This window comes from Somniosus microcephalus, chromosome 16 (genome assembly GCF_052327205.1).
Source record: "Somniosus microcephalus isolate GS21.2 chromosome 16, FLI_Smic_1.0, whole genome shotgun sequence".
NCBI lineage: Eukaryota > Metazoa > Chordata > Chondrichthyes > Squaliformes > Somniosidae > Somniosus > Somniosus microcephalus.
In genome coordinates, this window is record NC_141002.1 from 82,873,109 (window position 1) to 82,900,857 (window position 27,749).

At 43.9% G+C, this 27,749-nt stretch overlaps 1 protein-coding gene across 1 annotated transcript in view; it reads right to left on the bottom strand.

Annotated features, from left to right (window-relative positions):
- The window catches only part of LOC147106340 (cathepsin E-like), a 37,158-nt gene extending 13,717 nt beyond the window's left edge, over positions 1 to 23,441 (bottom strand). The window contains exons 1-4 of the mRNA XM_086009363.1: positions 23,325 to 23,441; positions 10,838 to 11,021; positions 4,520 to 4,637; positions 1,802 to 1,920 (exon numbers count right to left, since the gene is read on the bottom strand). Of these exons, the coding sequence (XP_085865489.1) occupies positions 1,802 to 1,920; positions 4,520 to 4,637; positions 10,838 to 11,021; positions 23,325 to 23,380 (477 nt within the window). The 5' untranslated portion in view covers positions 23,381 to 23,441. The remainder of the gene's footprint in view (positions 1 to 1,801; positions 1,921 to 4,519; positions 4,638 to 10,837; positions 11,022 to 23,324) is intronic.
- Between the last annotated feature and the right edge of the window lie 4,308 nt (positions 23,442 to 27,749).

The window sequence follows — 27,749 nt, forward strand, 5'->3', positions numbered from 1 at the left end:
ATATATGCTTTTAAGGATGTATTGTTGAAGTCTGAAAAAACATTGATTAAGACACCCATAGCTTGCATATCACTGTGTCTATGCAATAGTTTGAAGTAACTACCATACTAAAAATGATTTTAAAAAGATACTTTAGTGAAGTTGATGCAAAATGCCATCTTGGTGTTGATTCCATTAGCGTTCATGCATTTCTGAGCTGATATGCAGAATAATGTCCAGACTCTACACAGAATACATTGTAGCAACCGTGTGAGTAGCAAGAGGTACTATGACAATGTCACAATCTTGAACAGACCCCAAAGTACGTTGGCCTCAGAGACATTTAATGGAACAGTAAAATAAAGTAGATCAACTGTGATGAAAAAGTAAGGACAGTAGATGGAGTTATGACAAGTAAGACAAATATATGAGGAAGGAAAGCATGTACAAGAAAAACAATGGGGAATAGAAACAGAAAAAGTAAAGGTGATAAATAAAGGAAAGTTGAGTGAAATCGAGTAAGAGGGAAAAAAGAACAGCAGAAAAAGTACATTAGTGAGACTTCATGGAACTCATGGAGATGTACATTGCCATGAAATAACACTGATCCGGTGTACTAGTTTAATTCGGTTAATTTTTCTTACTGTCATGCAGTGCAACACTGAGCATGTTTGAAGCATTATAGTGTTGAACGGCTCATCCATGCATCGGCAAGAACTCCAGAAGCAAGAACATTTTATATTCAATCAATAGTCCCTTCTAATTACCTGTATAAGGGCTTTTGGTTGTTTGCAATGGTTCAAAGGTTCATGTATTATTTACGGTTGTGACACATTATACTAAAAACATTTTGACCTAAAATATGACAACCAATGCATTTATCATCAATTACTAAACAAAAGTACAGTAGTGCAAGCACTGTGGAGATACATTTCAATGATTTAACTGTCCACATTCTCCAGTTTAAATAAAACCTATCACTTGAGGAGGATAAAGAAGTAGGAATAAGAAAAGACACTCAGTCCATTTGGGTCACCCTGCTAAGATCCATGTACAGGGCCTACTCAAACCATGCTCATCTGTCTTAATTACTGAGTTCTGTATAAGTTGATACAGGTACACTATCCCTTATCCAAAAGCCTTGGGACCAGCTGAGTTTCGGTTTCCGGAATTTTTCGGATTTCAGAAGGTATTATTATAAGACTGGGAAATTTGTATTTAATATAAATTTTAAAAGTTCAGGCTACCTCTTGCGACTGTTCTGTGTCTCATTCCCCTTCCTGCTTCTCTGGAAAGCCAGATATCGGCTGACTCCTACTAAGCTGGCCTGCAAATCAGGTCGGGGGTCAGGTCGAGGGGGGGGGAGGAGAAAAGAATATCGGACGGGCCGCAGCTCGGGTCGGGGGGTCGGGTCGGGTGGGGGGTGGGGAGAAAAGAATATCGGACGGGCCGCGGTTCAGGTAGGGGGTCGGGTCGGGTCAGGTCAGGGGGGGGAGAAAAGAATATCGGATGGGCCGTGGTTCGGGTCGGGTGGGGGAGAAAAGAATATCGGACGGGCCGCTGCAGCTATCGGACGGGCTGCTGTATTGTTGGGTTCACTCTCCCGGTACCTCCTTCACACTGCCCGGCTCGGCCTACAATCTCCTACCCAGGAGGGAACTCTGTGACCCTCTGCCCTGCTCAGCGTAAGTCGTGCGCCACTCTGGTCATGTCGTGCGCACGACTTACGCTGAACGAAAAAACTTTTGGTTTTTAGAGGTTTTCGGTTTTCGGAAGTTCGGATAAAGGATAGTCTACCTGTAATGGTTTTAATCAAACTTACTGTGACTTTATCTTTACCCAACACTCCTACGAGTTGCCCAGTGCCATATCGTATGGCAAAAGAGTTTCCTCTGGGAGAATATGATGATGAGGAAAATGATTGAAAGCGCTGATGTGGTTCTATAAAGAAACGAGAAACATTATAATGGGTAGATTAGCATTTTCATTCTATAAGACCAAGGATTGCTACCTAGTCGATGATGTCATTGGCCAGTCAGCTGATCCTAGCCAGGACAGTAGTAGAGACACTACAATTAGCCTCAGTACCTTGAGCTAAGAGGAGGGAAAACACAGCCAGGGCTATCACCTTTGATCATTATCCAGTGACCGCTGCTAAAAAGTGGATGTGTATGGACATTGGATGAGGACAGGATTGGGCTCAGCTATGCCGCCATCCACTGCTGAATAGCCTGCCAACTCTCACGGTCAAGGCTAACACATGAAGGATGCTCACTTAGCCAAGGTACCAGAGGTCTGTTACCACCTCCGGAAATATCCTCCAGCGTCAGTGAGGACCTTCAAGAGAGGAGAAAATTAGGGAGAATGGGTAATTAAAGAAAAACCCCACTTCTGGCTGAAACTTCTGTCATTGATAGCACAGCAGATGAGGGAAGTATTCAGACTCCACTGTCAAACCCCATGAAGATTCACAGCGAGGATCCCCGTACTGTGATGTCATATTATTGTGCTGACCCCCTTATCACCAGGTAGACTATTTCAAAAGGATACTTCAGGGTGGCTCAGTCCTGACTTACTTGGCATACGCTAAATTCGCCCAAGTCAAAAAACCTGCAGAAAAAAATGATGCTTTCTACTTTTGAGTAAACACTCACTTCAGAAAAATTCTAAATACTCCAGAAAATTCATCAAAATATGCTCCATTTTACTGCTGGCTCATTTCTAATTGATAGTAAGCTTTATAACAATTCCTTTTAAAATTAATGCTGTATTTTTAAAGTCTATCAGAACTAATAACAGGATATAGTGACAGAGATTATATGACTGCCCCAAATCAACTAATATAAATTTCCGACCTTATAAATTCTACCTTCACAGTTAGGTCCATGCTATTGTGGATTCAGGTACAAGTTGTTGTTGTTGTTGATACAAGTGGGTATATTACCAGTGGAAAAAGAGCAATGCACAAATCTGCTCAAATACACTCACCCTTCTTCCATGTAGCACATCCCCTGCTAATAAAGAATACATTTCTGTGCGTGCACCCCACCCATAGCATAAGCACACAACATCTGACATGGATATTCAAATAAACAGTACATGAAGCCGCTTGCTAGTTTTAAACAGGGCAGCCTCGCTAATCTTTAGAATTCAAATGTTGAGCCTGAATTCTAGCAGAGTCTCGGCATACTTGAAGGAGAAAAAATTGCAGGGATATGGGGACAGAGCAGGGGAGTGGGTATAACTGGATTGCTCTGCGAAAGAGTCGGCGCAGACTCAATGGGCTGAGTGGCCTCCTTCAGTACTATTCTATTCTATAAACAAGATATTGGGCTCCTGAGTGGGAAACATGAGTTAGAGGGGGCAAAATTGGGTCGCGCCCCCTTTGGAGTACTAACTTTGCCAGGGCGCTACTTTTAGTGCCCTGAAAAAGTTAGCACCCCCGTGCCCGAAATTCACTAGTGTGGTACTGCAGACCTTCCCTTATTGAAGGGGAGGGTCCTAGCGCAGCGCGACCCCAGGCCCAGCTGAGCCACCAGGGATCGGAGTGCCGACAAAAAGAGCCCGGCACTGAAGAGGAGTGCCAGGCTCATGGAGCGCAGCCGGCACACTGCGGGGGGGGGGGTGTAAGTCAGGGGGCGCTATCAAAGATCACGAGCGGGGCGTTGTGCATGGCGATGACGTCATCGCCGGAGGCGCAGCGCCGTGAGGCACTAACGGTTGCCACCGCCGCTAATCTCCCGCTGAATATTGCGGGAGGCGTTAGCGGCGCCACGCCCGGGCGCTAGTTGCTTTGCGCCCCATTAGCGCCCTCTTAGGTCGCTAACAGGAGGCGCAAATCAACCGAATTTTTCCCCCTAGAGTCCTTTTGTTTCATTATATTTGTATTTAGCCTTTTCTCCAACATTAAGATTTGCTGATTTCAGGGAGGTTTGGGGCAACTTTCTGCATCGACACAGAGGAGGGGAAAGGTGGTAGAATCTATTATGGTTTTAGTCACATCCATAATCTGAACTCTCCTAACCCAAATTCTCAATTGAAAATTTCAAAACTGAGATTGATAGATTTTTTGTTCAGCAAGGGTATTAAGGGTTACAGAACCAAAGCAGGTAGATGGAGTTAAGATACAGATCAGCCATGATCTAATTGAATGGCGGAGCAGGCTCGTGGGGCTGAATGGCCAACTCCCGTTCCCACATTGCTAACCAGGAACAATAGAGGAACAAAGAGAGGAAAGTCCACAAAAAATTATAATCATATAAGCAATAGCATGTGACCTACCCATGAAGGTGGAATTTATAAGTTGGCAAACAATGCTCAGAGTGGCTCCAGAATAACCACCCAGAATCCAGATTTGTTTCTATAATAATCAAAGGAAATGTATGTTGTTGGTATAACCAGCACACTGCAATCCACTTGTTTGAAACCACGTGTGCTGGTTATACCAGAAACATACTGCAACTCTACATTTCCATTTTAAATCAAGTAGAATCATTTTATCTGATAGAATATGAATCGTTGTAACTTTGGTTTTACTCACTGCATGCCTCGCTGATGCAGTAGGCCGAAGGCACCCAGAGATTAGATGAGCCAGTGTCAAACACTACAGTAAATGTCTGCGGTGGAGTTCCAATACTAATCTCTCCATAATATTGGGCCTAAGTGTTCAAAAACACAACAAAATTAAACCACGGCAACATTTAAAACATTTACAGTAAATTAAGTATGCTAAAAAAATCTCTTGCTGGATGCTGCTGAGCTACTTCCTGAAGTGGCTTTCCCATGCTTCCTGCTATTCCCTCTGTTCCCACCAATTGGCGAGGCAGGTGACCCAAAATTGCAGCAGACCACAGGGGTGAACTGCCTCTGGAGGCGTGACATGAACCGGCAGATCACTCAAATTATTGAGATGAGGCCCGAGGACCAATTTCAGGTTGTCCTCAGGCTGGCCTCTTTTGGCACGTGCATACCACCCGGTTCATGCCCGAAAATGGGCACAGATCAATTTACCCCCCCCCCCACCTTTGAATTTAGGATATTTAGCAATCCTAATTAACTGCTCAAAGTGAGATGATGGCCCTCAGAATATAATTTAGCTAATGCGCAAGATTTGTCTGTTTATTATATATACACCATATACTGTAAGATTCTGATCTGTAGAGTGTGGTATGCAGTCAGGCAGCTCAAGTTGTACATTGCACTCTGCCCACCAACAAAGGAGCTCCGGCTTGTGCATGTTTGTACACATTCACAGATCTCCGCACCCCAGTGGGTTGAATTATTTTGTTAACATATTATGGCACAAATATCATTCACTCCTGACATTAGAAATATTGGAAACTAAGTTTATAATGTCCCCGGGTCATGGGAACATTTTAAGCTTCCTTTACACTATTTATACAGATTTATACTATGCCCGGTGCGAAACCCAAGCGGGTTGAGACTCACATAATACACCAAGTCACTTGCTTACTAAGCTGGTTCAAATCATAAAATGTTTTCTTTAGAAATGTTTCAGCAAGTACAGACTAACACTGTCCATGAAAACTGTACAGGTGGAGGGTATTTCCAAACTGGAGTGTGTACTGGGATTTTGCAAAATGCCAGCCTCATGCATCCAAATGGAAATATGGATATTGTTATTCAGTGAACCTTGCTGACCTGAAGATCACCAGTTCTAGAGGAATTGAATTTCAAGTTCCTTTTATTTATTCACTAAACAGTTTAAATGGTGCACTGAATTGCTTTGGATTTCCTTTCTTGCAGCAAGGATTATCTTTCCTTAACATCCAATTAACAGCAAGAAGGGACACCCTTCCCTCCTCCCTTTCAATCTATCCTGGGTACTTGCCGCCACCAGGTTGACTCGGCAGTCATTTTGACAAACAGATATTATTAGACCACGGTCATGAACTCAGCAGACATCTTGATTCCAACACTGCCAGAGTTCATGTCTCAGGTTTATTTCAGACTCTAAAGGCTTTAGCTGACAGCACCCAGGTACTGCTATGTGACAGATAAGAACATAAGAACATAAGAAACAGGAGCAGGAGTAGGCCAATCAGCCCCTCAAGCCTGCTCCGCCATTCAATAAGATCATGGCTGATCCAATCTTGGCCTCAACACCACTTTCCCGCTCTCTCCCCGTACCCCTCGACTCTCTTGTAGTTCAAATGTCTGTCAATCTCTGCCTTGAATATATTCACTGACTCCGCCTCCACAGCTCTCCGGGGTAGAGAATTCCAAAGATTCACGACCCTCTGAAAGAAGAAATTCCTCCTCATCTCCGTCTTAAATGGGTGACCCCTTATTCTGAAACTATGCCCCCTAGTTCTAGATACCCCCACTAGGGGAAACATCCTCTCAGCATCCACCCTGTCAATCCTCCTCAGAATCTTATATATTTCAATAAGATCACCTCTCATTCTTCTAAACCCCAATGAGTATAGGCCCAACCTGCTCAACCTTTCATCATACGTCAACCCCTTCATCCCAGGAATCAACCTAGTGAACCTTCTCTGCACTGCCTCCAATGCAAGAATATCCTCCCTTAAATATGGAGACCAAAACTGTACGCAGTACTCCAGGTGTGGTCTCACCAGCGCCCTGTAAAGTTGCATCAAAACTTTCCTACATTTATACTCCATACCCCTTGCAATAAAGGCCAACATTCCATTAGCCTACCTAATTACTTGCTGTACCTGCATGCTAAGTTTTTGTGCTTCATGTACTAGGACCCCCAGATCCCTTTGTACCGCAGCATTCTGTAGTCTCACTCCATTTAAATAATAATTTGCTTTTTCATTCTTCCTTCCAAAATGGATAGCCTCACATTTTCCCACATTATACTCCATCTGCCAAATTTCTGCCCACTCACTTAACCTATCGATATCCCTTTGCAGACTCTTTGTGTCCACCTCACAACTTGCTAACCCACCTCTTTGTATCATCAGCAAATTTGGCTACGGTACACTCGGTCCCTTTATCCAAGTCATTAATATAGATTGTAAATAGTTGAGGCCCTAGCACTGATCTCTGTGGCACCCCACTAGTTACTGATTGCCAACCGGAAAATGACCCACTTATCCCGACTCTGTTTTCTGTTAGTTAGCCAATCCCCTATCCATGCCAATATATTACCCCCAACCCCATGCACTCTTATCTTGTGCAGTAACCTTTTATGTGGCAACTTATCGAATGCCTTCTGGAAATCCAAATACACTACATCTACTGGTTCCCCTTTATCCACCCTGTTTGTTACATCCTCAAAGAACTCTAGCAATTTTGTCAAACATGATTTCCCTTTCATAAAACCATGTTGACTCTGCTTGATTATCTTATGATTTTCTAAATGTCCAACTATTACCTCCTTAATAATGGATTCCAGCATTTTCCCAATGACAGATGTTAGGCTAACTGGCCTATAGTTTCCTGCTTTCTGTTTCCCTCCTTTCTTGAATAGTGGCGTTACATTTGCAGTATTCCAGTCCACTGGGACCTCTCCAGAATCCAGGGAATTTTGGTAGATTACAACCAACGCATCCACTGGGGGTAATATATTGGCATGGATAGGGGACTGGCTAACTAACTAGATGTTCTTGTCAGGTGAGCCTGTCCTAGTATCTAGTAACCTAGTTGTAAAAGTGGTTCAAAACAGACTTCTATTAAACCTCATACTCAAAATAAGCTGGGTCCCAAAACTGCATGGGAATGATTCTCAAAATATTGGTCTGCAACTAAATAATGAAACTTTACTTTGGACTGTAAGGGAATCGAGGGATATGGGGATCGGACAGGAAAGTGGAGTTGAGATCGAAGATCAGCCATGACCATATTGAATGACGGAGCAGGCTCGAAGGGCCATATGGCCTACTCCTGCTCCTAATTCTTGTTCTTATACCTGAGGGTGCAGAATCATTTGCCTCTTCTTATGCATGAATGGTCCTCCCACTGATCTTACTCAGTACACTACCTTTTTCTTTATGAGTACTTAAGGTCATTTCACTTTTGATTGGTTTTCACCGTGTACCTCATTAGTTAGGTAGTCACAGCTGTGACTTCTAGGCAAATCTACCATCAAACTTTGCAGCAATTTCTTTGGGTGCCGAGCCCAAGTGATATAAGACAGCCTTCCCGAGGAGAACTCACACCACTGTTATAGACTCCAGAGTTATAGGGGCTGATAACTCAATGCAGCGTCTAAATTACAGCCTTGAGCATGGAGACCTGGAACTCATTTTGCCTCCAGTACACTCAGCACGCTACAATGTAAGTGGGAAATGCTTAGTGCCCAAGGAGCCTGTACATCGGCTGTGCATAAAGCTAGTTAAGGTTACTAATTGTATTTACAAAGTATTTAAAGCACAGAAATTGGTCATTCGACCCAACAGATCCGTGCCGGTGTTTATGCTCCACACGAGCCTCCTCCCACCCTTCTTCATCTAACCCCATCAACATAACCTTCGATTCCTTTCTCCCTCATTTAGCTTCCCCTAAAATGCATCTATGCTATTTGCCTCAATTACTCCTTGTGGTAGCGAGTTCCACATTCTAACCATTCTCTGGGTAAAGAAATTTATCTTGAATTCCCTATTGGATTTATTTGTGACTATCTTATATTTATGGCCCCTAGTTCTGGTCTCGTTCGCAAGTGGAAACATCTTCTCTGCGTCTATCCTATCAAGCCCTTTCATAATCTTAAAGTCCTCCAACAGGTCACCCCTCAGTCTCTTTTCTAGAGAAACGAGCTCCAGCCTGTTCAATCTTTCCTGATAGGTATAATCTTTCAGCTCTGGTATCATTCTAGTAAATCTTTTTTGCACCTTCTCCAGTGCCTCTATATCGTGTTTATAATATGGAGAATTGTTCACACGACTCCAAGTGTGGTCTAACCAAGGTTCACAGAATCACAGAAACCCCACAGTGCAGATAGAGGCCATTTCGGCCCATCGAGCCTGCACCGACACATATCCCACCCGATCCCCGCAACCCCTACACCAACACATATCCCACCCTATCCTTGTAACCCCACGTATTTAATCCCCCTAACACTAAGGGTCAATTTATCATAGCCAATCAACCTAACCCGCACATCTTTGGACTGTGGGAGGAAACCGGAGCACCCGGAGAAAACCCACGCAAACACGGGGAGAATGTGCAAACTTTAATGTAGCTGTTCTGCTTTTCAATTCTATCCCTCCAGAAATGAACCCCAGTGCTTTATTTGCTTTTTTTAATGGCCTTATTAACCTGCGTCGCTGCCTTTAGTGATTTGTGTATCTGTACCCCCGATCCCTCTGTTACTCTACCCCATTTAGACACTTATTTTCCAAGGAGTATGTGGCCTCCTTATTCTTCCTACCAAAATGTACGACCTTACATTTATCTAAATTGAAGTTCATTTGCCAATTACACACGAATTCTGCAAGTTTATTAATGTCTTCCTGTATTTTGGCGCAGTCCTCCTCTGTATTAACACTACACAAATTGGTGTCATCCGCAAATTTAGAAATTGTGCTTCCGATTCCCGAGTCCAAATCGTTTATGTAAGTGGTGAACAACAGTGGTCCCAGCACTGATCCCTGTGGAACACCACTTCCCACCATTTGCCAATCTGAATAACTACCTTAAACCCCTACTCCCTGTTTTCTATTTGTAGCCAGCTCTAATTAATACAGCTACCCCAGCCCCCTTCTTTCTTCCCTATCCTTTCTGATTATGTTATAACCTACAATATTTAGTTGCCTGTTCTGTTCTTTATGTAGCCATGTTTCAGTTATTCCTACTACATCTGGTTCCTTCTTACTGATAATTGCTTCCAGTTCCCCCATTTTATTTTGGACGCCGTGTACATTGCTGTAGAGGCAGTTTAATTCATCTTTAATAGTTGTTCCAATTACTTTATTATCGAACAGTCTTTTATACTTCAGTTTTATAACTGTAGTTGTTCCCTGACTATTTATGTTACCCTTGTTCCTTACCTTGGTCTATCTTTACTCTCATCTCATATTTCTTTTGTCTTCAGGCTTATGTCATTTTCACTGATCACTCCCCTCATCTCACTAGTTTAAAGTCCTATTGACAGCCCTATTTATCCTTTCCACTAGAACACTGGTCTCATTCTGGTTCAGGTAGAGCCCGTCCGAAGGAAACAGCTCCTTCCTGTCCCAGTAGTGGTGCCAGTGTCCCATAATGCAATCGGAACGCCTATGTAGTCATTGAACAACAGGCGTTGAAGGGGAGTATTAGCGACTGTGTAGCGTCCTTCCTATACTTCTTGCTGTGGCAATGTGAGCAGGAAAAGTACTGACTTGGTCTAACTTATATTTGCACAATTACTACTGATAAACTTCCAAAAAACTGCAAAGACTTGACATTTTTGAAATAGGCCAAACCAAAATTACACAATGCTCTGCAGAAGAAAGGCTTTGCTTTTGCATTAATAGGAAATACACTAAGCTAATGTACCAATAACTAGAGAAAATAATTGAAGATGAAGATTTGAGTGTGTTGGGGGGGGCGTTTAAATGGTTTTACGGGTGTAAAAACAGGAGCAACAGGGGCCAATGTCCTGTGCTTCAAGGACATTTTAAAGTCGTCCGACCTGATATTGGGTCAGGCCATTTTTCAGGCATCTAGGGCGGCCGCCTAAATCAGGTGTTAGGCCCCTTGCATATATTGATGAGGGGCCTATGTCTGTTTAAGAACCCCTTCTGGGAAATTAAATTGCCCTGAGTTCTGATGAAGGCTGTCCATACAGAATGTTTAATTTTTCTCTTTCCAGCACTTTCTGTTTTTATTTCAGATTTTCAACATTTACAGTTCTTTTTATCCCCAGTCTATGTTGGTGATAACTTACATCCATATAATTTGATAAGTGCTCAGAAGTGACACCAACATCATGAATCATTAAAAGTTCAGAAGGATAACAGCTACTGTATTTGCGGATAAATGCATTTGAATTGTGATGTACTAGAAATTCCTCGAGTTCGTGGCGTTCTCTCAGGGCTTTTCTTATTGTCTTGAAACGGATTAGAGGAATCCTGCAATATGCATTAAATTTTCAATTAAATACATCACACTTGAACAAATTCAGAATTACAGATCACTACATGCAGTTTTGTTTTTCACTTATATTAAAATGCTCCCAACTTAGAACTTTCAATTACCATCTATTATTCTCCCTTTCTTTAGATCCTCTCACACTACACACTGTTACTTAACTGAAAGGGGTGGGGCGCGGAAGGTGGGCCATCTGTGTCCATATATCTTGGCAAATAGAGCCAGAGTTGACACTTTCAAATTATCCATCTTTCTCTCCCTCACTCACTCTCATTACCCAGCTGGTAAGAAACTCAGCATATGAGGTAATCACCACACGAACTTGTGTATAAGGAATTTAGTACATTGGCCTACCAAATTGCCTACTGCCTTTCACTAATGGTAGCTAATATTTTAAGAAAAATTGAAGCAAAAAATAATCCAAATAACATTTCACTTTTTAAAGCGTGACAGAAACTAATACTGCTACAAAACAACCCCTATTTTTACAAAGCAAAATTTGAAAAGACATCATTACTTTCTTTAAAGTGACAAACCCAGAAACTTATGTAAGATAACAACAGAAAATGCTGGAAAAACTCAGCAGGCCAGGCAGCATCCGTGGAGAGAGAAACAGAGTTAATGTTTCAGGTCGAAGACCTTTCGTCAGAACTGGAAACAAGCAGGAAAAGGAACAGATTTTAAAGCAAGTTTAGGGGCTGGGAAATGGGGGAGGGAATGAAAGAACAAAAGGGAAGGTCTGTGATAGGATGGAAGGCTGGAGAAGAAAAGATATTCAAGGCAAGAGGAGATGGTAATGGGACAGGTTAAGAAACAAAGGATGGCTCTAGATGGAGTGTGAATTGCGCCAGAATGAAAGACAGCTGCCATGTGGGGAAAAAAAAGCACAAACAAAAAGTGTGGATAAAAAATATATATGTGATAGGGGCTGAGGTTATGATCTGAAATTGTTGAACTCTATGTTGAGTCCAGAGGGCTGTAAAGTGCCTAATCGAAAAATGAGGTGCTGTTCCTCGAGCTTACGCTGAGCTTCCGTGGAACAATGCAAGAGGCCGAGGACGGTGATGTCTGAGTGGGAACGGAGTGGTGAATTAAAGTGACAGGCGACCGGAAGCTCGGGGTCCCACTTACGGACTGAACGGAGGTGTTCCCCAAACTATGTAAGAGTTCAGCGTTCCAAAGAAAAAGTTAAAATGCAGTCATTGAGATTGTACTCTTTTGAAATGTATACATTCTGTGAAACAGATCTGGTTTTACTTATAAGCAGATAAGGTTAGCACTTTTGGAATATAAAAGGAAACACCTATAAGAAAAAAATTCCGATTTGACATTTTCGAGCCAAAAACATTGAATAATATATGAAACATAGAAACATAGAAGATAAGAGCAGGAGTAGGCCAATCCCAGTTTGAATGAAAAGTATAGGTAATAGCAGCAATATAACAAACTTGGGTTTCTTGGATTTATCCAGTCTTTTTGTTATATTAGTCCATTTTAAAAATCCTTGTCCTGCACTTTCTCGCATCCAGTCCCATGTTGTTACTCTTATGCTATGATTTCTTCTGACGATGTTTTTACTAATTACCCTTGTGATGAGTCTGCAAAGAAATACTGGCTCACTGATTATAGGAACAGTGGCATAGTGGTTATGTTACTGGGCTAGATAATCCCGAGGTCCAGACTAATGATCCAGGGAGACGTGAGTTCAAATCCCACCAATTTAAATTCAGTTAATTAAATAAATAAATAAATAAATAAATAAGGAATAAAAAGCTAGTACCTGTATCAGTAATGGTGACCATGAAACTATCGGATTGTCGTAAAAATCCGCCTAGTTCACTAATGTCCGTGAGAGAAGAAAATCTGCCGTTCTTACCTGGTCTGGCCTTTATGTGACTCCAGACCCACAGCAATGTGGTTGCCTCTTAAATGACTTAGCAAGCTACTCAGTTGTAAAAAACCGGCATTGACCAGACACGACAACGACATACCCAGCCCCAGTCGAACCTGCAAAGTCCTCCTCACCAACATCTGGGGACTTGTGCCAAAATTGGGAGAGCTGTCCCACAGACTAGTCAAGCAACAGCCTGACATAGTCATACTCACAGAATCATACCTTTCAGCCAATGTCCCAAACTCCCTCATCACCATCCCTGGGTACGTCCTGTCCCACCGGCACAGTGATATACAGTCGGGAAGGACTGGGAGTCTTCAACATTGACTCTGGACCCCATGAAGTCTCATAGCTTCAGATCAAGCATGGGCAAGGAAACCTCCTGCTGATTACCACCTACCACCCTCCCTCAGCTGATGAATCAGTACTCCTCCATGTTGAACACCACTTAGAAGAAGCACTGAGGGTAGCAAGGGCACAGAATGTATTCTGGGTGGGGGACTTCAATGTCCATCACCAAGAGTGGCTCGGTAGCATCACTACTGACCGAGCTGAAGGACATAGCTGCCAGTCTGGGCCTGCGACAGGTGGTGAGAAAACCTTCTTCTCCTTCTTCGGCAGTCCCTCGGAACCAAGGATGACTTGCTTCCACATTAAAAATGAATTCTCAGGTGACTGATGAGTCCAATACGGGACCTACAATCTCTGTCACAGGTGGGGCAGACGGTGGTTGAAGGGGTGGGGTGCTTGGGCTGACTTGCGCTTGGCTTCTGCTTGCTCCCGGCGAAGACCCTCGAGGTGTTCGGCGCCTTCTCAGATGCTTCTTCTCCACTTTGTGCGATCTTGGGCCAGGGATTCCCAGGTGTCAGTGGGGATGTTGCACTTTTTCAAGGAGGCTTTGAGGGTGTCCTTGAAGCATTTCCTCTGCCCACCTGGGGCTCTCTTGCTGTGCCGGAGCTCCGAGTAGAGCGCTTGTTTTGGGAGTCTCGTATCGGGCATGCGGACGATGTGACCCATCCATCGGAACTGATCGAGCGTGGTCAAAGCTTCGATGCTGGGGATTTGGCCTGAGTGAGAACACTGACATTGGTGTGCCTATCCTGCCAAAGAATTTGCAGGATCTTGCGCAGGCAGCGTTGGTGGTACCTCTCCAGTGCTTTGAGATGCCTGCTGTACATGGTCCATGTCTCTGAGGCATACAGGAGGGTGGGTATCACTGCTACTCTGTAGACCATGAGCTTGGTGCCAGGTTTGAGGTCCTGGTCTTCAAACACTCTCTTCCTGAAGCAACCGAAGGCTGCACTGGCACACTGAAGGCGGTGTTGGACTTTACAGAACAAACGGGAAACTGTTCAACCTCCGTCACCTCCAGTGAGAGAACCAACACAAGGGAAAAACTAACTTGACCTCGTCCTCACCATGTAAATGTAGATGTAAACGGATATGACGTAATTGGAATTACGGAGACATGGCTCCAGGGTGACCAAGGCTGGGAATTCAACATCCAGAGGTATTCAATATTCAGGAACGACAGGCAAAAAGGAAAAGGCGGTGGGGTAGCATTGCTGGTTAAAGAGGAGATTAACACAATAGTAAGGAAAGATATTAGCTCTGATGATGTGGAATCTGTATGGGTAGGGCTGAGAAATACCATGGGGCAGAAAACGTTAGTGGGAGTTGTATACAGACCCCAAACAGTAATGCTGAGGCTGGGGATGGCATTAAATGGGAAATTAGAGATGCGTGCAATAAGGGCACAGCAGTTATCATGGGTGACTTTAATCTACATATAGATTGGGCTAACCAAATTAGTAATGATACTGTGGAGGAGGAATTCCTAGAGTGTATATGGGATGGTTTCCTGAACCAATATGTCGAGGAACCAACTAGAGATCAGGCCATCTTAGACTGGGTATTATGTAATGAGAAAGGAATAATTAGCAATGTTGTGCAAGGCCCCTTGGGAGGAGCAATCATAATATGATAGAATTCTTCATTAAGATTCAGAGTGAAGTAGTTGACTCAGAGACTAGGGTTCTGAATTTAAATAAAGGAAACTATGATGGTATGAGGCGCGAGTTGGCTAGGATGGATTGGGGAACATTACTTAAAGGGCTGACAGTGGATAGGCAATGGCAAACATTTAAAGATCGCATGGATGAACTACAGAATTTGTTCACCCCTGTTTGGCATAAAATAAAACAAAAAAGGTGACTCAACCGTGGCTAACCAGGGAAATTAGGGATAGCATAAGAGCCAAGGAGAGGACATATAAATTGGCCAGAAAATGCAGCAAACCTGAGGATTGGAAGCAGTTTAGGATTCAGCAAAGGAGGACAAAGGGATGAATTAAGAGGGGGAAAATAGAATATGAGAGTAAGCTTGCAGGGAACATAAAAACTGACTGTAAAAGCTTCTATAGATATGTGAAGAGAAAAAGATTAGTGAAGTCAAGTGTAGGTCCCTTGCAGTCAGAATCAGGGGAATTTATAATGGGGAACAAAGAAATGGCTGACCAATTAAATACATACTTTGGTTCTGTCTTCACAAAGGATGACACAAATAACCTTCTAGAGATTTCGGGGAACATAGGGTCTAATGAGAGGGAGGAATTGAATGAAATCAGAATTTGTAGGGAAATGGTGTTAGGGAAATTGACGGGATTGAAGGCCGATAAATCCCCAGGGCCAGATAATCTACATCCTAGGGTACTTAAGGAAGTGGCCCTAGAAATAGTAGATACATTGCTGGTCATCTTCCAAAATTCTATCGACTCTAGAATAGTTCCCATGGATTGGAGGGTAGCTAATGTAACCCCACTATTTAAAAAAGGTGGTAGAGAGAAAACGAGGAATTATAGACCGGTAAGCCTGACATCGGTAGTGGGAAAAATGCTAGAGTCCGTTATAATAGCAGAGCACTTGGAAAACAGTGACAGGATCAGACAAAGTCAACATGGATTTACAAAAGGTAAATCATGCTTGACTTATCTACTGGAATTTTTTGAAGATGTAACTGGTAGGATAGATAAGGGAGAACCAGTGGATGTGGTGTATTTGGACTTTCAAAAGGCTTTTGATAAGGTCCCGCATAAGAGATTGGCATGCAAAGTTAAAGCACATGGGATTGGGGGTAAGGTACTGACTGGGATAGAGAACTGGTTGGCAGACAGGAAGCAAAGAGTTGGAATAAACGGGTCTTTTTCCGAGTGGCAGGCAGTGACTAGTGGGGTACCGCAGGGATCGGTGCTAGGACCCCAGCTATTCACAATATATATTAATGATCTAGACGGGGGAACTAGATGTAATATCTCCAAGTTTGCAGACGACACAAAGCTGGGTGGGCGTGTGTGCTGTGAGAAGGATGCAGAGAAATTCCAGGATGATTTGGACAGGTTAGGTGATTGGGCAGATGCATGGCAGATGCAGTATAATGTGGATAAATGCGAGGTTATCCACTTTGGTGGCAAAAACAGGAAGACAGATTATTATCTGAATGGCAATAGATTGGGAAAAGGGGAAGTGCAACGAGACCTGGGTGTCCTTGTGCACCAGTCGCTGAAGGTAAGCATGCAGGTGCACCAGGCGGTTAAGAAGGCAAATGGTATGTTGGCCTTCATAGCGAGAGGATTCGAGTACAGGAGCAAGGATGTCTTGCTGCAGTTGTACAGGGCCTTGATGAGACCACACCTTGAGTATTGTGTGCAGTTTTGGTCGCCTTATCTGAGGAAGGATGTTCTTGCCATGGAGGGAGTGCAGCGAAGGTTCACCAGACTGCTCCCTGGGATGGCAGGAATGACGTATGAAGAGAGATTGAGTCGATTAGGCTTATATTCTCTAGAGTTTAGAAGAATGAGAGGGGCTCTCATTGAAACTTATAAAATTCTACCAGGACTAGACAGACTAGATGCAGGAAGGATGTTCCCGATGGCGGGGGAGTCCAGAACCAGGGGTCACAGTCTAAGGATAAGTGGTTAGCCATTTAGGACTGAGATGAGGAGGAATTTCTTCACCCAGAGAGTGGTGAACCTGTGGAATTCTCTACCACAGAAGGCAGTTGAGGCCAACTCATTAAATATATTCAAGAAGGAGTTAGATATATTTCTTACGGCTAAAGGGATCAAGGGATATGGGGAGAAAGCAGGGACCGGGTACTGAATTTGGATGATCAGCCATGATCTCATTAAATGGCGGAACAGGCTCGAGGGGTCGAATGGCCTACTCCTGCTCCTATCTTCTATGTTTCTATGTAATCTACCTGTTGCAGATGCATGTCCATGACAGCATTGGTAGCAGTGACCACCGCACAGTCATTGTGGAGACAAAGTTCCATCTTCACACTGAGAACACCCTCCATCATATTGTCTGGCATCACCACCGTGCTAAATGGGATAGATTCAGAACAGATCTAGCAGCTCAAAACTGGGCATCCATGAGGCGCTGTGGGCCATCAGCAGCAGCAAAATTGTATTCCAACACAATCTGTATCTTCCTGGCCCGGCATATCCCTCATTCTACCATTACAATCAAGCCAAAGGACCAACCCTGCTTCAATAAGGAGTGCAGAAGAGCATGCCAGGAGCAACACCAGGCGTACCTAAAAATGCGGTGCCAACCTGGGGAAGCTGCAACACAGGACTACAGGCATGCTAAAAAGCAGAAGCAGCATGCTATAGACAGAGCTAAGCGATCCCACAATCAATGGATCAGATCAAAGCTCTGCAGTCCTGCCACATCCAGTCCTGAATGGTGGTGGACCATTAAACAACTAACGGGAGGAGGAGGGTCCATGAATGTCCCCATCCTCAATGATGGTGGAGCCCAGCACATGAGTGCAAAAGACAAAGCTGAAGCGTCTGCAGCCATCTTCAGCCAGAAGTGCCGAGTGGATGATCCGTATTGGCCTCCTCCTGAGGTCCCCACCACCACAAAAGCCAGTCTTCAGCCAATTCAATTCACTCCACGTGATATCAAGAAACGGCTGAGCGCACTGAATACAGAAAAGCTGTGGGCCCTGACAACATCCTGGCTGTCGTGTTGAAGACTTGTGCTCCAGAACTAGCCGCGCCTCTAGCCAAGCTGTTCCAGTACAGCTATAACACTGGCATCTATCCGGCAATGTGGAAACCTGTCCTGTCCACAAAAAGCAGGACAAATCCAATCCGGCCAATTACCGCCCCATCAGTCTGCTCTCAATCATCAGCAAAGTGATGGAAGGTGTCGTCGACAGTGCTATCAAGCAGCACTTACTCACCAATAACCTGCTCACTGATGCCCAGTTTGGGTTCCACTCTGCTCCAGACCTCATTACAGCCTTGGTCCAAACATGGACAAAAGCTGAATTCCAGAGGTGAGGTGAGAGTGACTGCCCTTGACATCAAGGCAGCATTTGGCCGAGTGTGGCATCAAGGAGCCCTAGTAAAACTGAAGTCAATGGGAATCAGGGGGAAAACTCTCCATTGGCTGGAGTCATCCCTCGCACAAAGGAAGATGGTTGTGATGGTTGGAGGTCAATCAACACAGCCCCAGGGCATCGCTGCAGGAGTTCCTCAGGGCAGTGTTCTATGCCGAACCATCTTCAGCTGCTTCATCAATGACCTTCCCTCCATCATAAGGTCAGAAGTGGGGATGTTCGCTGATGACTGCAGTGTTCAGTGCTATTTGCAACTCCTCAAATAATGAAGCATGCAGCAAGACCTGGATGACATTCTGGCTTAGGCTGATAAGTGGCAGGTAACATTCGCGCCACACAACTGCCAGGCAATGACTATCACCAACAAGCGAGCACCTAAACACCGCCCCTTGACATTCAACGGCATTACCATCGCCAAATCCCCCACCATCAATATCCTGGGGATCACCATTGACCCGAAACTTAACTGGACCAGCCACATAAATACTGTGGCAACAAGAGCAGGTCAGAGGCTAGGTATTCTGCGGTGAGTGTCTCACCTCCTGACTCCCCGAAGCCTTTCCACCATCTACAAGGCACAAGTAAGGAGTGTGATGGAATACACTCCACTTGCCTGGATGAGTGCAGCTCCAACAACACTCAAGAAGCTCGACACCATCCAGGACAACGCAGCCCGCTTGATTGGCACCTCATCCACCACCGTAAACTTTCACTCCCTCCACCACCGGTGTACTGTAGCTGCAGTGTGTACCATCTGCAAGATGCACTGCAGCAAGTCGCCAAGGCTTCTTCAGCAGCACCTCCCAAATCCGCGACCTCTACCACCTAGAAGGACAGGGCAGCAGGCGCATGGGAACACCACCACCTCCAAGTTCCCCTCCAAGTCACACACCATCCTGACTTAGATGTATATCACCGTTCCTTCATCGTCGCTGGGTCAAAACCCTGGAACTCCCTCCCTAACAGCACTGTGGGAGTACCTTCACCACACGGACTGCAGCGGATCAAGAAGGCGGCTCACCACCACCTTCTCAAGGGCAACTACAGACGGGCATTAAATGCTGGCCTTGCCAGCGACACCCACATCCCAGGAACGAATAAATTATATTATAAATAAAATTATAAACTCAAGTCCTGGAGTGGGATTTAAAGCCACAACCTACCAACTCAGACGAGAATGCTGCCGGCTGAACCAAGTTCCAGCTATTGGAAGTTTCTGTTATACTCAGGATGCCCTAAATTCTACAATACCTTTGGAAAGCATTGTTCTCCAAGCAAATTACTGAGCCAGTATTTGAGAGCTGCAGAATGGGTTTCCCAGTGGGAATCCCACTTCACGTGATATATATATTTTCAGCCCATCAATGATCTGCCTCCTCTTACCAACCTCTCTCTGGTCTAAGTAAAATCCATGCTATTCATAGCTAACCATCACATCCTAATAGAAAAACAAAATACTGCGGATGCTGGAAATCTGAAATAAAAACAGAAATTGCTGGAGATACTCAGCGGGTCAGGCAGCGTCTGTGGAGAGAGAAACAGAGTTAACGTTTCAGCTTGATGACGTTTCGTCAGAACTCAGTTCTGACCTGCTGAGTATTTCCAGCATTTTCTGTTTTTACATCACATCCTAATCTTGAACCTCATCAGCTCAATGCCTGCTGCACATTGTCATACAAAAGAACACAACACCAACAGTCCTTACATCAAATACTCCAGTGATATATTGCAACTATTTACAGAAACATTCGGTTTTGTCACCATGTGCACCCCTTGTGCCCACAAGAGATTTCTCTGCCCTCTTCTAACATTTCATCTACGTGCCACCTGAGGGACTGGAATCTGAGATGTAGACAGCTGCTGAAAAATATTGTGGAGCCTCTAGGGATGGAGGTGGCCCTTCTCTCAGCACCCCCAAGTTCTGGGATAGACACAGGACAGGCTGGCTCTTTGTCATTGGCTTCTTGGCAGATGATGGTGTTTGCGAGGACCTGACAGAATGCTCCTCTATGAGGAGTAAGCATCCCCTGGGGCACACCACCAGCTTCTTCACTGCGACTAGGAACAGGATACTGATTGCCAGCAATCAATGGGAGAACGGATCTCATAGATATCCTTTACTCTCTCTGAGATGCTGCTCTGTATACTGATTGACATTGACTTCTCCAGGTGGTCCCACAAGACCTGCAATCCTTCGTTCACTACTTTTGCGTCGAGTTGACTGACTTGCCTGGATCTCTCATGAAGCAGGGGAAAGTTTGAAGTTACCACTTTCTCCAGGCTGTCCAACAACGAGTTGAAAGCCTCTTGCATGTTGGCGCACAGTAGGGTAGTGCACTCCACTGCTATCCCAACCATTTGCCGCACATCTTGGGAGGGGCCACGGAACTCCATATGTGTCGGATGCCCTACTACCATCCTTCTCTTCATGGCAGGTCTCTTGAGATCATCATTCATTTGCTCTGCAGCCAGGGTTTGATATGTCTTCCGCCTCCATTCAACTATGTCAGGCTCCACTTCCATATCTCCATCCTCTGGCTTCCTTGTGCTCTGTATCTCACTACGCATCAATTCCTCATCTACACTGTCTGTACCCCCTCGAGTGTGTGTGTTTCTGTACTGCTAAGTGCAAGGGAAAGGGTGAATGACGGGGTGGGTGAATGGCCACTACTGTTGCCAGAGGTAGAGGGGACTGCAAGGGCATGCTCTTCAGGATCTTTCTCATCTGTCTCCTGATTTGCAGCCTCTGGAGGATAAAAACAATACTATTAACTTGGGTCTACTTGAGCAGAATTCTGTCTTAATCAGCTACTTTGCAGGATCTCTTTTGAGGAAAGTAGTAGCTGTTGAAGAGATTGAAGAATATAAATAAACATTAAATAAGAAGATATATATTCTCATGAACCCACTGAAGGCACAGAGACTCACACATCTCCATCCCCAACTGCCAGGCCAGAGTTGAAGCTAATTATTACAATTGCTTCCACTTCATAAGCTGTTAAATGTCAGATATTGGCACAACCTCCCCTGTGGCCTGGCGTTCCCTGGCATTGTGTGCTTTCTACTTCTGCAGGAGGCATGCTTAGTGGTAATTGACTGTTGCAGTCTCCAGATCCTGCAGCCAATGTCAGCCAGGAATTGTAAAATAGATAATAATAATGGTAGGTTTCAGGGAGCAAAGGCCTACAATATGAGACTTCAATGTGCTAGCATGCATTACACGATATGAGGCACTTGACGAAAATGTTCTAAACTCAAGGGAATTAAAGCCAAGCTTATGCAACCTGACGTAAGAAAACTACTAGGCACTTGGTCTAAGTGTTAAACAAAGCTTTAATCAACTGTTTTACAACATGGAGGTCTAGTTGTGTCCTTCACTAGTTCCTGTTAAGAATGTCCTGCGCAAGCTGGGCCCATGCCTGAGTATTTATACTCTCCCTGGACAGCGCCACCCACAGGCTGCTCAGTATTATTTCATAAGTCTTTCTTTCATGAATGACTGATTCATGTCACAACCTGTCCTCATAAATTAACCCTTTATGGCAAGGTATAATTCTGGTGAATCTGCGCTGTACCCCCTCCAACGTCAATATAGCCTTCCTAAGCTACGGTGCCCAAAACTGAATGAAGTATTCCAGATGAGGTCTAATCAAGGCTCAGTACAACTGAAGCATAACTTCCTCCTCTTTGTATTCATCCCCCTTGAGATAAAGTCCAACATTCCATTAATCTTTTTGATTACTTTTTGTATCTCTGCACTAGCTTTTGGTGATTTATGCACATGGACATCTAAATCCCTTTGCTCCGACACAGTTCCTAGTCTCTTGACTTTTAGAAAAATATTCCAATTTGCCAGTCTTGAACCTAAAGTGGATCACCAGCTGTTTCAGTTCCTCTTCCAGGAGCCTGCTCAGTCCTTTAACTGTTTACGGCCCTTTAAATACAGAATTGCAGCCTTGCATTGCACCCCTCCCAAATTTTCCAGCACCCCCACCTGTGTGTCTGATTCCCTGCTGGTGGGACTCTCACACTTGTCCCGCTACTGTTATTTCAATTATCTGACCCTAAGATTTATGACCGGGTCAGGCCTATGCAGAATTAATTGTGCATTAACTCCGTCCTGCTGCACTTCCATTGTCATTTCATATCATGTTTGCAACTAAGCTTTTTGAAATATGCAATGAGTACTCTTGCGTGCTTGATTTATTTTCCAAACTAATGTTTTATTTGGTTGTTATTTCAGATTCTGCCACAAAACCGAGACATAAATATTTTTCATTCTTTAAAACTATGCGGAGTGCAAGAAATTTCCAAATAAAAGTTCTACATACCAATGTGCAGTGCTGGTACTCACTGGCAACTTTCATTTTTTGTTACGCAACTGAAAATGACAGCAGGCACAAAACAAAAAAATCACATTTAAGTTTCTCTTTTAGATAGTTCCATGCTGAAACTTTGATCAAAAGGCAACAAAGGCGCTATCTTGAATTCAGTACCCAACAATCAAATACAGGCTGACAATTGTAATAGTCAGTTTATTTGGTTGTATTAGTGTACAAATTGCACCAGTGACTGTTCTGCCAGCTGAAAAACATTAATCACAGTGCTACATGAATTGTTCCCCCAAATTTATTGAGAGAAACCTCTGCGAAGATATGACTTATATATCAGGTGACGGTACGATTTATATGCCACATTTTGTGTATCTATATTCAATTTTCTAGTTCAGTTAGCAGTAACATTGCTTTTTTACTTAAATACATTTATAACTTAGATTGAGACAAGACAGTATCAACTGTAAGCTCATTATTTCATACTGTAGTTATTATACATACCTTCAAAATCAGATTTCATGCATTCTTCTGCAATGTTCCATACTTCGAGTTTACTTCCATTCAGATCAATAGTTCAAGATACATATTTGTCACAAAACATTGCATTTATTTCATTAACTTTAAAGGATTCAGAAACCACTCACCTGATGACAGATTCTGTAAGGTAAGTTAAAACTAAAACGATTACCAGCCACTTCATTTCTGCTTTGACTGGACAGATGTAACTAGAGCTGGTCACTTCAAAGTTCGTTAGTAACACTGAAGTGGTTCAGTGAATTTACTGAACTTACTGTCATCAAGATCCCGTGGTAAACAAGGTAAACAAAAGGCATCGTCACTGTTTGGCAGCAAGACACCCATAGTTCACATTATGCAATAATAACTTTGAGTTGAAGTTTTCATAGAAGTCAAAATAACTATTTTAGATTACCAAAGCAATGAACAAATTATGGTCTGTTTCTAAACAATTTTTAGGTGAGTCGCCTGATCGTAGCATATTTTTTCAGTTTGGCACATTTTTGTTCATTTGTTCCCATGACATAACCCAGAAGAAATCATTGACAATTTGTGCTACCACCTTCCAAGCACTCTGCACCACGCTACTGGTACCTTGGAGTGCCAAATAGGTCAAATTCTTTTTACTAATTTCTTGGAAGAGCAGTTGTCTCTGTGAGGTGTTTTATTGCAGTTGATCTGTAAGTTGAGCTGAAACCTTAAATAATTTTTTTGCTACTTTGGATGACTGCTGCAGCCCTTTAAGTAGAGGCAAGAATGGCCTTTCCAGTACAGGTAGGTGTGTAGCACTCTGTAAGTCACTCCTCCAATTTGAACACTCGCCTTGGGAATTAGAAACATAGAAGATAGGAGCAGGAGTAGGCCATTCGGCCCCTCGAGCCTGCTCCGTCATTCAATGCGATCATGGCTGATCATCCAAATTCAGTACCCTGTCCCTGCTTTCTCCCCATATCCCTTGATCCCTTTAGCCTTCAGAAATATATCTAACTCCTTCTTGAATATATTTAATGAATTGGCCTCTACTGCCTTCTGCGGTAGAGAATTCCACAGGTTCACCACTCTCTGGGTGAAGAAATACCTCCTCATTTCTGTCCTAAATGGCCTACCCCTTATCCTTAGACTGTGACCCCTGGTTCTGGACTCCCCGACCATCGGGAATATCCTTCCTGCATCTAGTCTGTTCAGTCCTGTCAGAATTTTATAAGTTTCAATGAGATCCCCTCTCATTCTTCTAAACTCCAGCGAGTATAAGCCCAATCGACCCACTCTCTCCTCATACGTCATTTCTGCCATCCCAGGTATCAGCCTGGCGAATCTTCGCTGATCTCCCTCCATGGCAAGAACATCCTTCCTCAGATAAGGTGACCAAAACTGCACACAATACTCAAGATGTGGTCTCACCAAGGCCCTGTACAACTGCAGCAAGACATCCTTGTTCCTGTACTCAAACCCTCTCGCTACGAAGGCCAACATACCATTTGCCTTCTTAACTGCCTGCTGCACCTGCATGCTTACCTTCAGCGACTGGTGCACAAGGACACCCAGGTCTCGTTGCACTTCCCCTTCTCCCAATCTATTGCCGTTCAGATAATAATCTGCCTTCCTGTTTTTGACACCAAAGTGGATAACCTTGCATTTATCCACATTATATTGCATCTGCCATGCTTCTGCCCAATCACCCAACCTGTCCAAATCATCCTGGAGTTTCTCAGCATCCTCCTCACAGCACACATGCCCACATCTGCCAAAGCAGCTCTATTCCCTTACATAGATCCAGAGCTGATGTGTTAGCACTAGGAGTGCCGGGGAAAGGCACTGATAATTTGGGGTACGGAAGAATGAACAAGGGTATTCTTGATGAATGGTCCCTCTATAAAGGAAAAGATGTGCTTGGTTGTGGAATCATGTTGTAGACGGTAGAAAATTCTGCAGCCAATTCGGAGGCTGGTGAAGTGAAAGGTGAGAACAAGTGGCATCCATGTAACCATGAAACAGACAGAAACTGGGGAAAAGGGACAGGAAATGGGGTGGGGAATAGCATAACCCAGATTGTTGTTCAGACGAGAATAAATTCAGCTTGGTGGGCCCTTTTTAAAAAAAAATTATAAAAAAGGAAAAGGACAGGCAGGAGACCTTTCTGCCGAGGAATTTGTTTATTCCATGGTGTAACTGCTTAAGGCAGGTGCTTAAATCACAAAGACAATTAAAAATTAGTTCCGCAGTCCCAAATGGCCAATGCTAATATAGCTTTTACAGTCACTAGAGATCTCAAGCACACTTAGTATTAACACAACTAGTACTACACAAACCTTCCCCAGACTTAAAGCAACCATTTAAAAGATCAGGAATGCCTGAAAGCTGGCAGAAAGAGCAAGAAAAAAGTGTCCTTAGATATTATAAAATGTAAATTTGAACAATACTAGGGCTGTAATTATCTTTATACTCTGCTGAAAGCCTATTTGATGAGAAAAATATACGCATAATGTTACAATAATACAAACCTTCTCTCCATTCAGTGCAACATTAACAACTCCAATAGAAACTTGCATCCACCTTTCAGTTGGATTGAACATGCTGAGTGATGTTTGTGATGCTATTCCAACACAACACGAATTTGGAAACTTCAATTCCTCTGGGACCAGCACATGACCAGCATCTCTCAATTGACACTTAAACAGCCAATAATAATTTATAAATTCTGTTCTTCCAACCAAGAGTTGTGTCTGGAGAGAGCATTTTGAACTGTATAACACTAGGGTGAAGTACTGGTGAGTACAGGTCTATCATGAGTGCTTCTTGCATTTACTTGCATTATGATGTTTCTCTGGACAGACACCACCTGAATGTCAACTGTATGGAATCCCTTTCTGCTCATGTGGGCAATAGGGTTGATGTGAGGAGTCATGATGGGTACATGGATACCCTGGACTCTTGGCAACCCTGCCCGTTGGTGAAAGTTCTGTCCAGATGATGTCTCTTTTCCATAAGGAAAGTGATGAAAGTATTACCCTTGTATGGTGCATCTATGGACTGCTCACTGGCTGACTTAGCAGATGTCCACTGTAGTGACATGGAAGGATCTAGGAGCATAAAATGCTATGATAATCATAGTTATGTGAAGAGCCATCCCTGTAGTAGAAGTTGTCTGCAGGTCAGCCTGGATAGGTGGTATGGTCAGTGACAACCTCCCTAGTGAGACAGAAGCAGAGAAGACATATCTCATCTGACATGTCCAGATAGGAGTGTCTAGAAATGCATGCCGTAGTGTACTGATGGATGTAGGTAGTACGTCAGGTGTTAATGCACCTGCATTTGGCGTCTCCTTGTGGACTCATCTTCATGTAAATGATGTAGCACAGAGAACCCTTGAAAGGAATTTCCATCTTGAGTACTTTATTTGCTGCAACTTTAACTGTAGTAGCAAACAAAAATACTGTATTGGGGAAAATCTTCTGAAAAAAATGCTCTTATGCATAAATGGCACCTCCATAGCAACTGAAGCTAAATCTAGGACCAAAATTCAACTAAACATCAATGCTTTGTTAAAAAAAACCAGAAGCTTAAAATTCACTTCTTTTACAGCACTCTATCTTCAGGAAGGCCACTGCATTAACCATATGCTCACTTGGATGGTGAGCTGAATACTGGGATGAAGCTAGCTCAGCGGACATGAGATTTGAATTGGGGCCCGATTAATATAATTTGCAAAATACAATGAGGCTGGTGAAGGCCACCAATGCAGCCTCCCTTTGCCTTCCAGTTTTCTTTGCCACAAAATGCAAACTTCATGAACCAAACACTCTCCCAACAAGGTTCTGTGCCATCAGAGCATTGCAAGATCTAGGTTTTTAAGTCTAGTGAGCCAGTGAGCAGTCCATAGATGCACCATACAAGGGTAATACTTTCATCACTTTCCTTATGGAAAAGAGAAATCATCTGGACAGAACTTTCACCAACGAGAATTGTAGTGTATGTGCCTTTAAGAGCCCCCTGTGTACTGTAATGCCGGTAATGGCCACTCGGGCTATATAAGCCTGTATATTGTGTTGTATCAGTTAGTTCCCCTCCAGACTTTGTTCAGTAAACACCTGTGAAACCAACTCCTGTCTTCAGTGTCTCTATTAACACACGGACACAACAGTGGCGACGAATTGGAAACGGACTTACCTGCAATTCGGCAGCACCTCAAGGACATCGATTCCTCTGGCATCCAAAGTCGAAGAAAAGCAAGAAAAAGAAAAAGCTGTGGTTTCACCAGCTAGCCGAGCTGGTGGCAGGTACTGCAATAATCCTTCCTGGGCGTCGGGCTGGGGCTCCAGCGGCTGGCTCTGCAGTTAGGCCAAGCAGCGAAGGCGGAGACAAGCAGTAACAGACGGGGAGGGAGCACTCGGGAGACGGCCGGCGCTGCAAGCAGGTCGGCGTTCAGACCTAGCAGAGAGAGTCCGGCGGGAACGAGTCTCCACCTGTAAATAAATAAATAAAAAGGGAAACCCGCGGAAAACAGTGTTGTCATCGGCAGCAGCGACGGGGAAGCGCAGGAAGCGCCATATCTT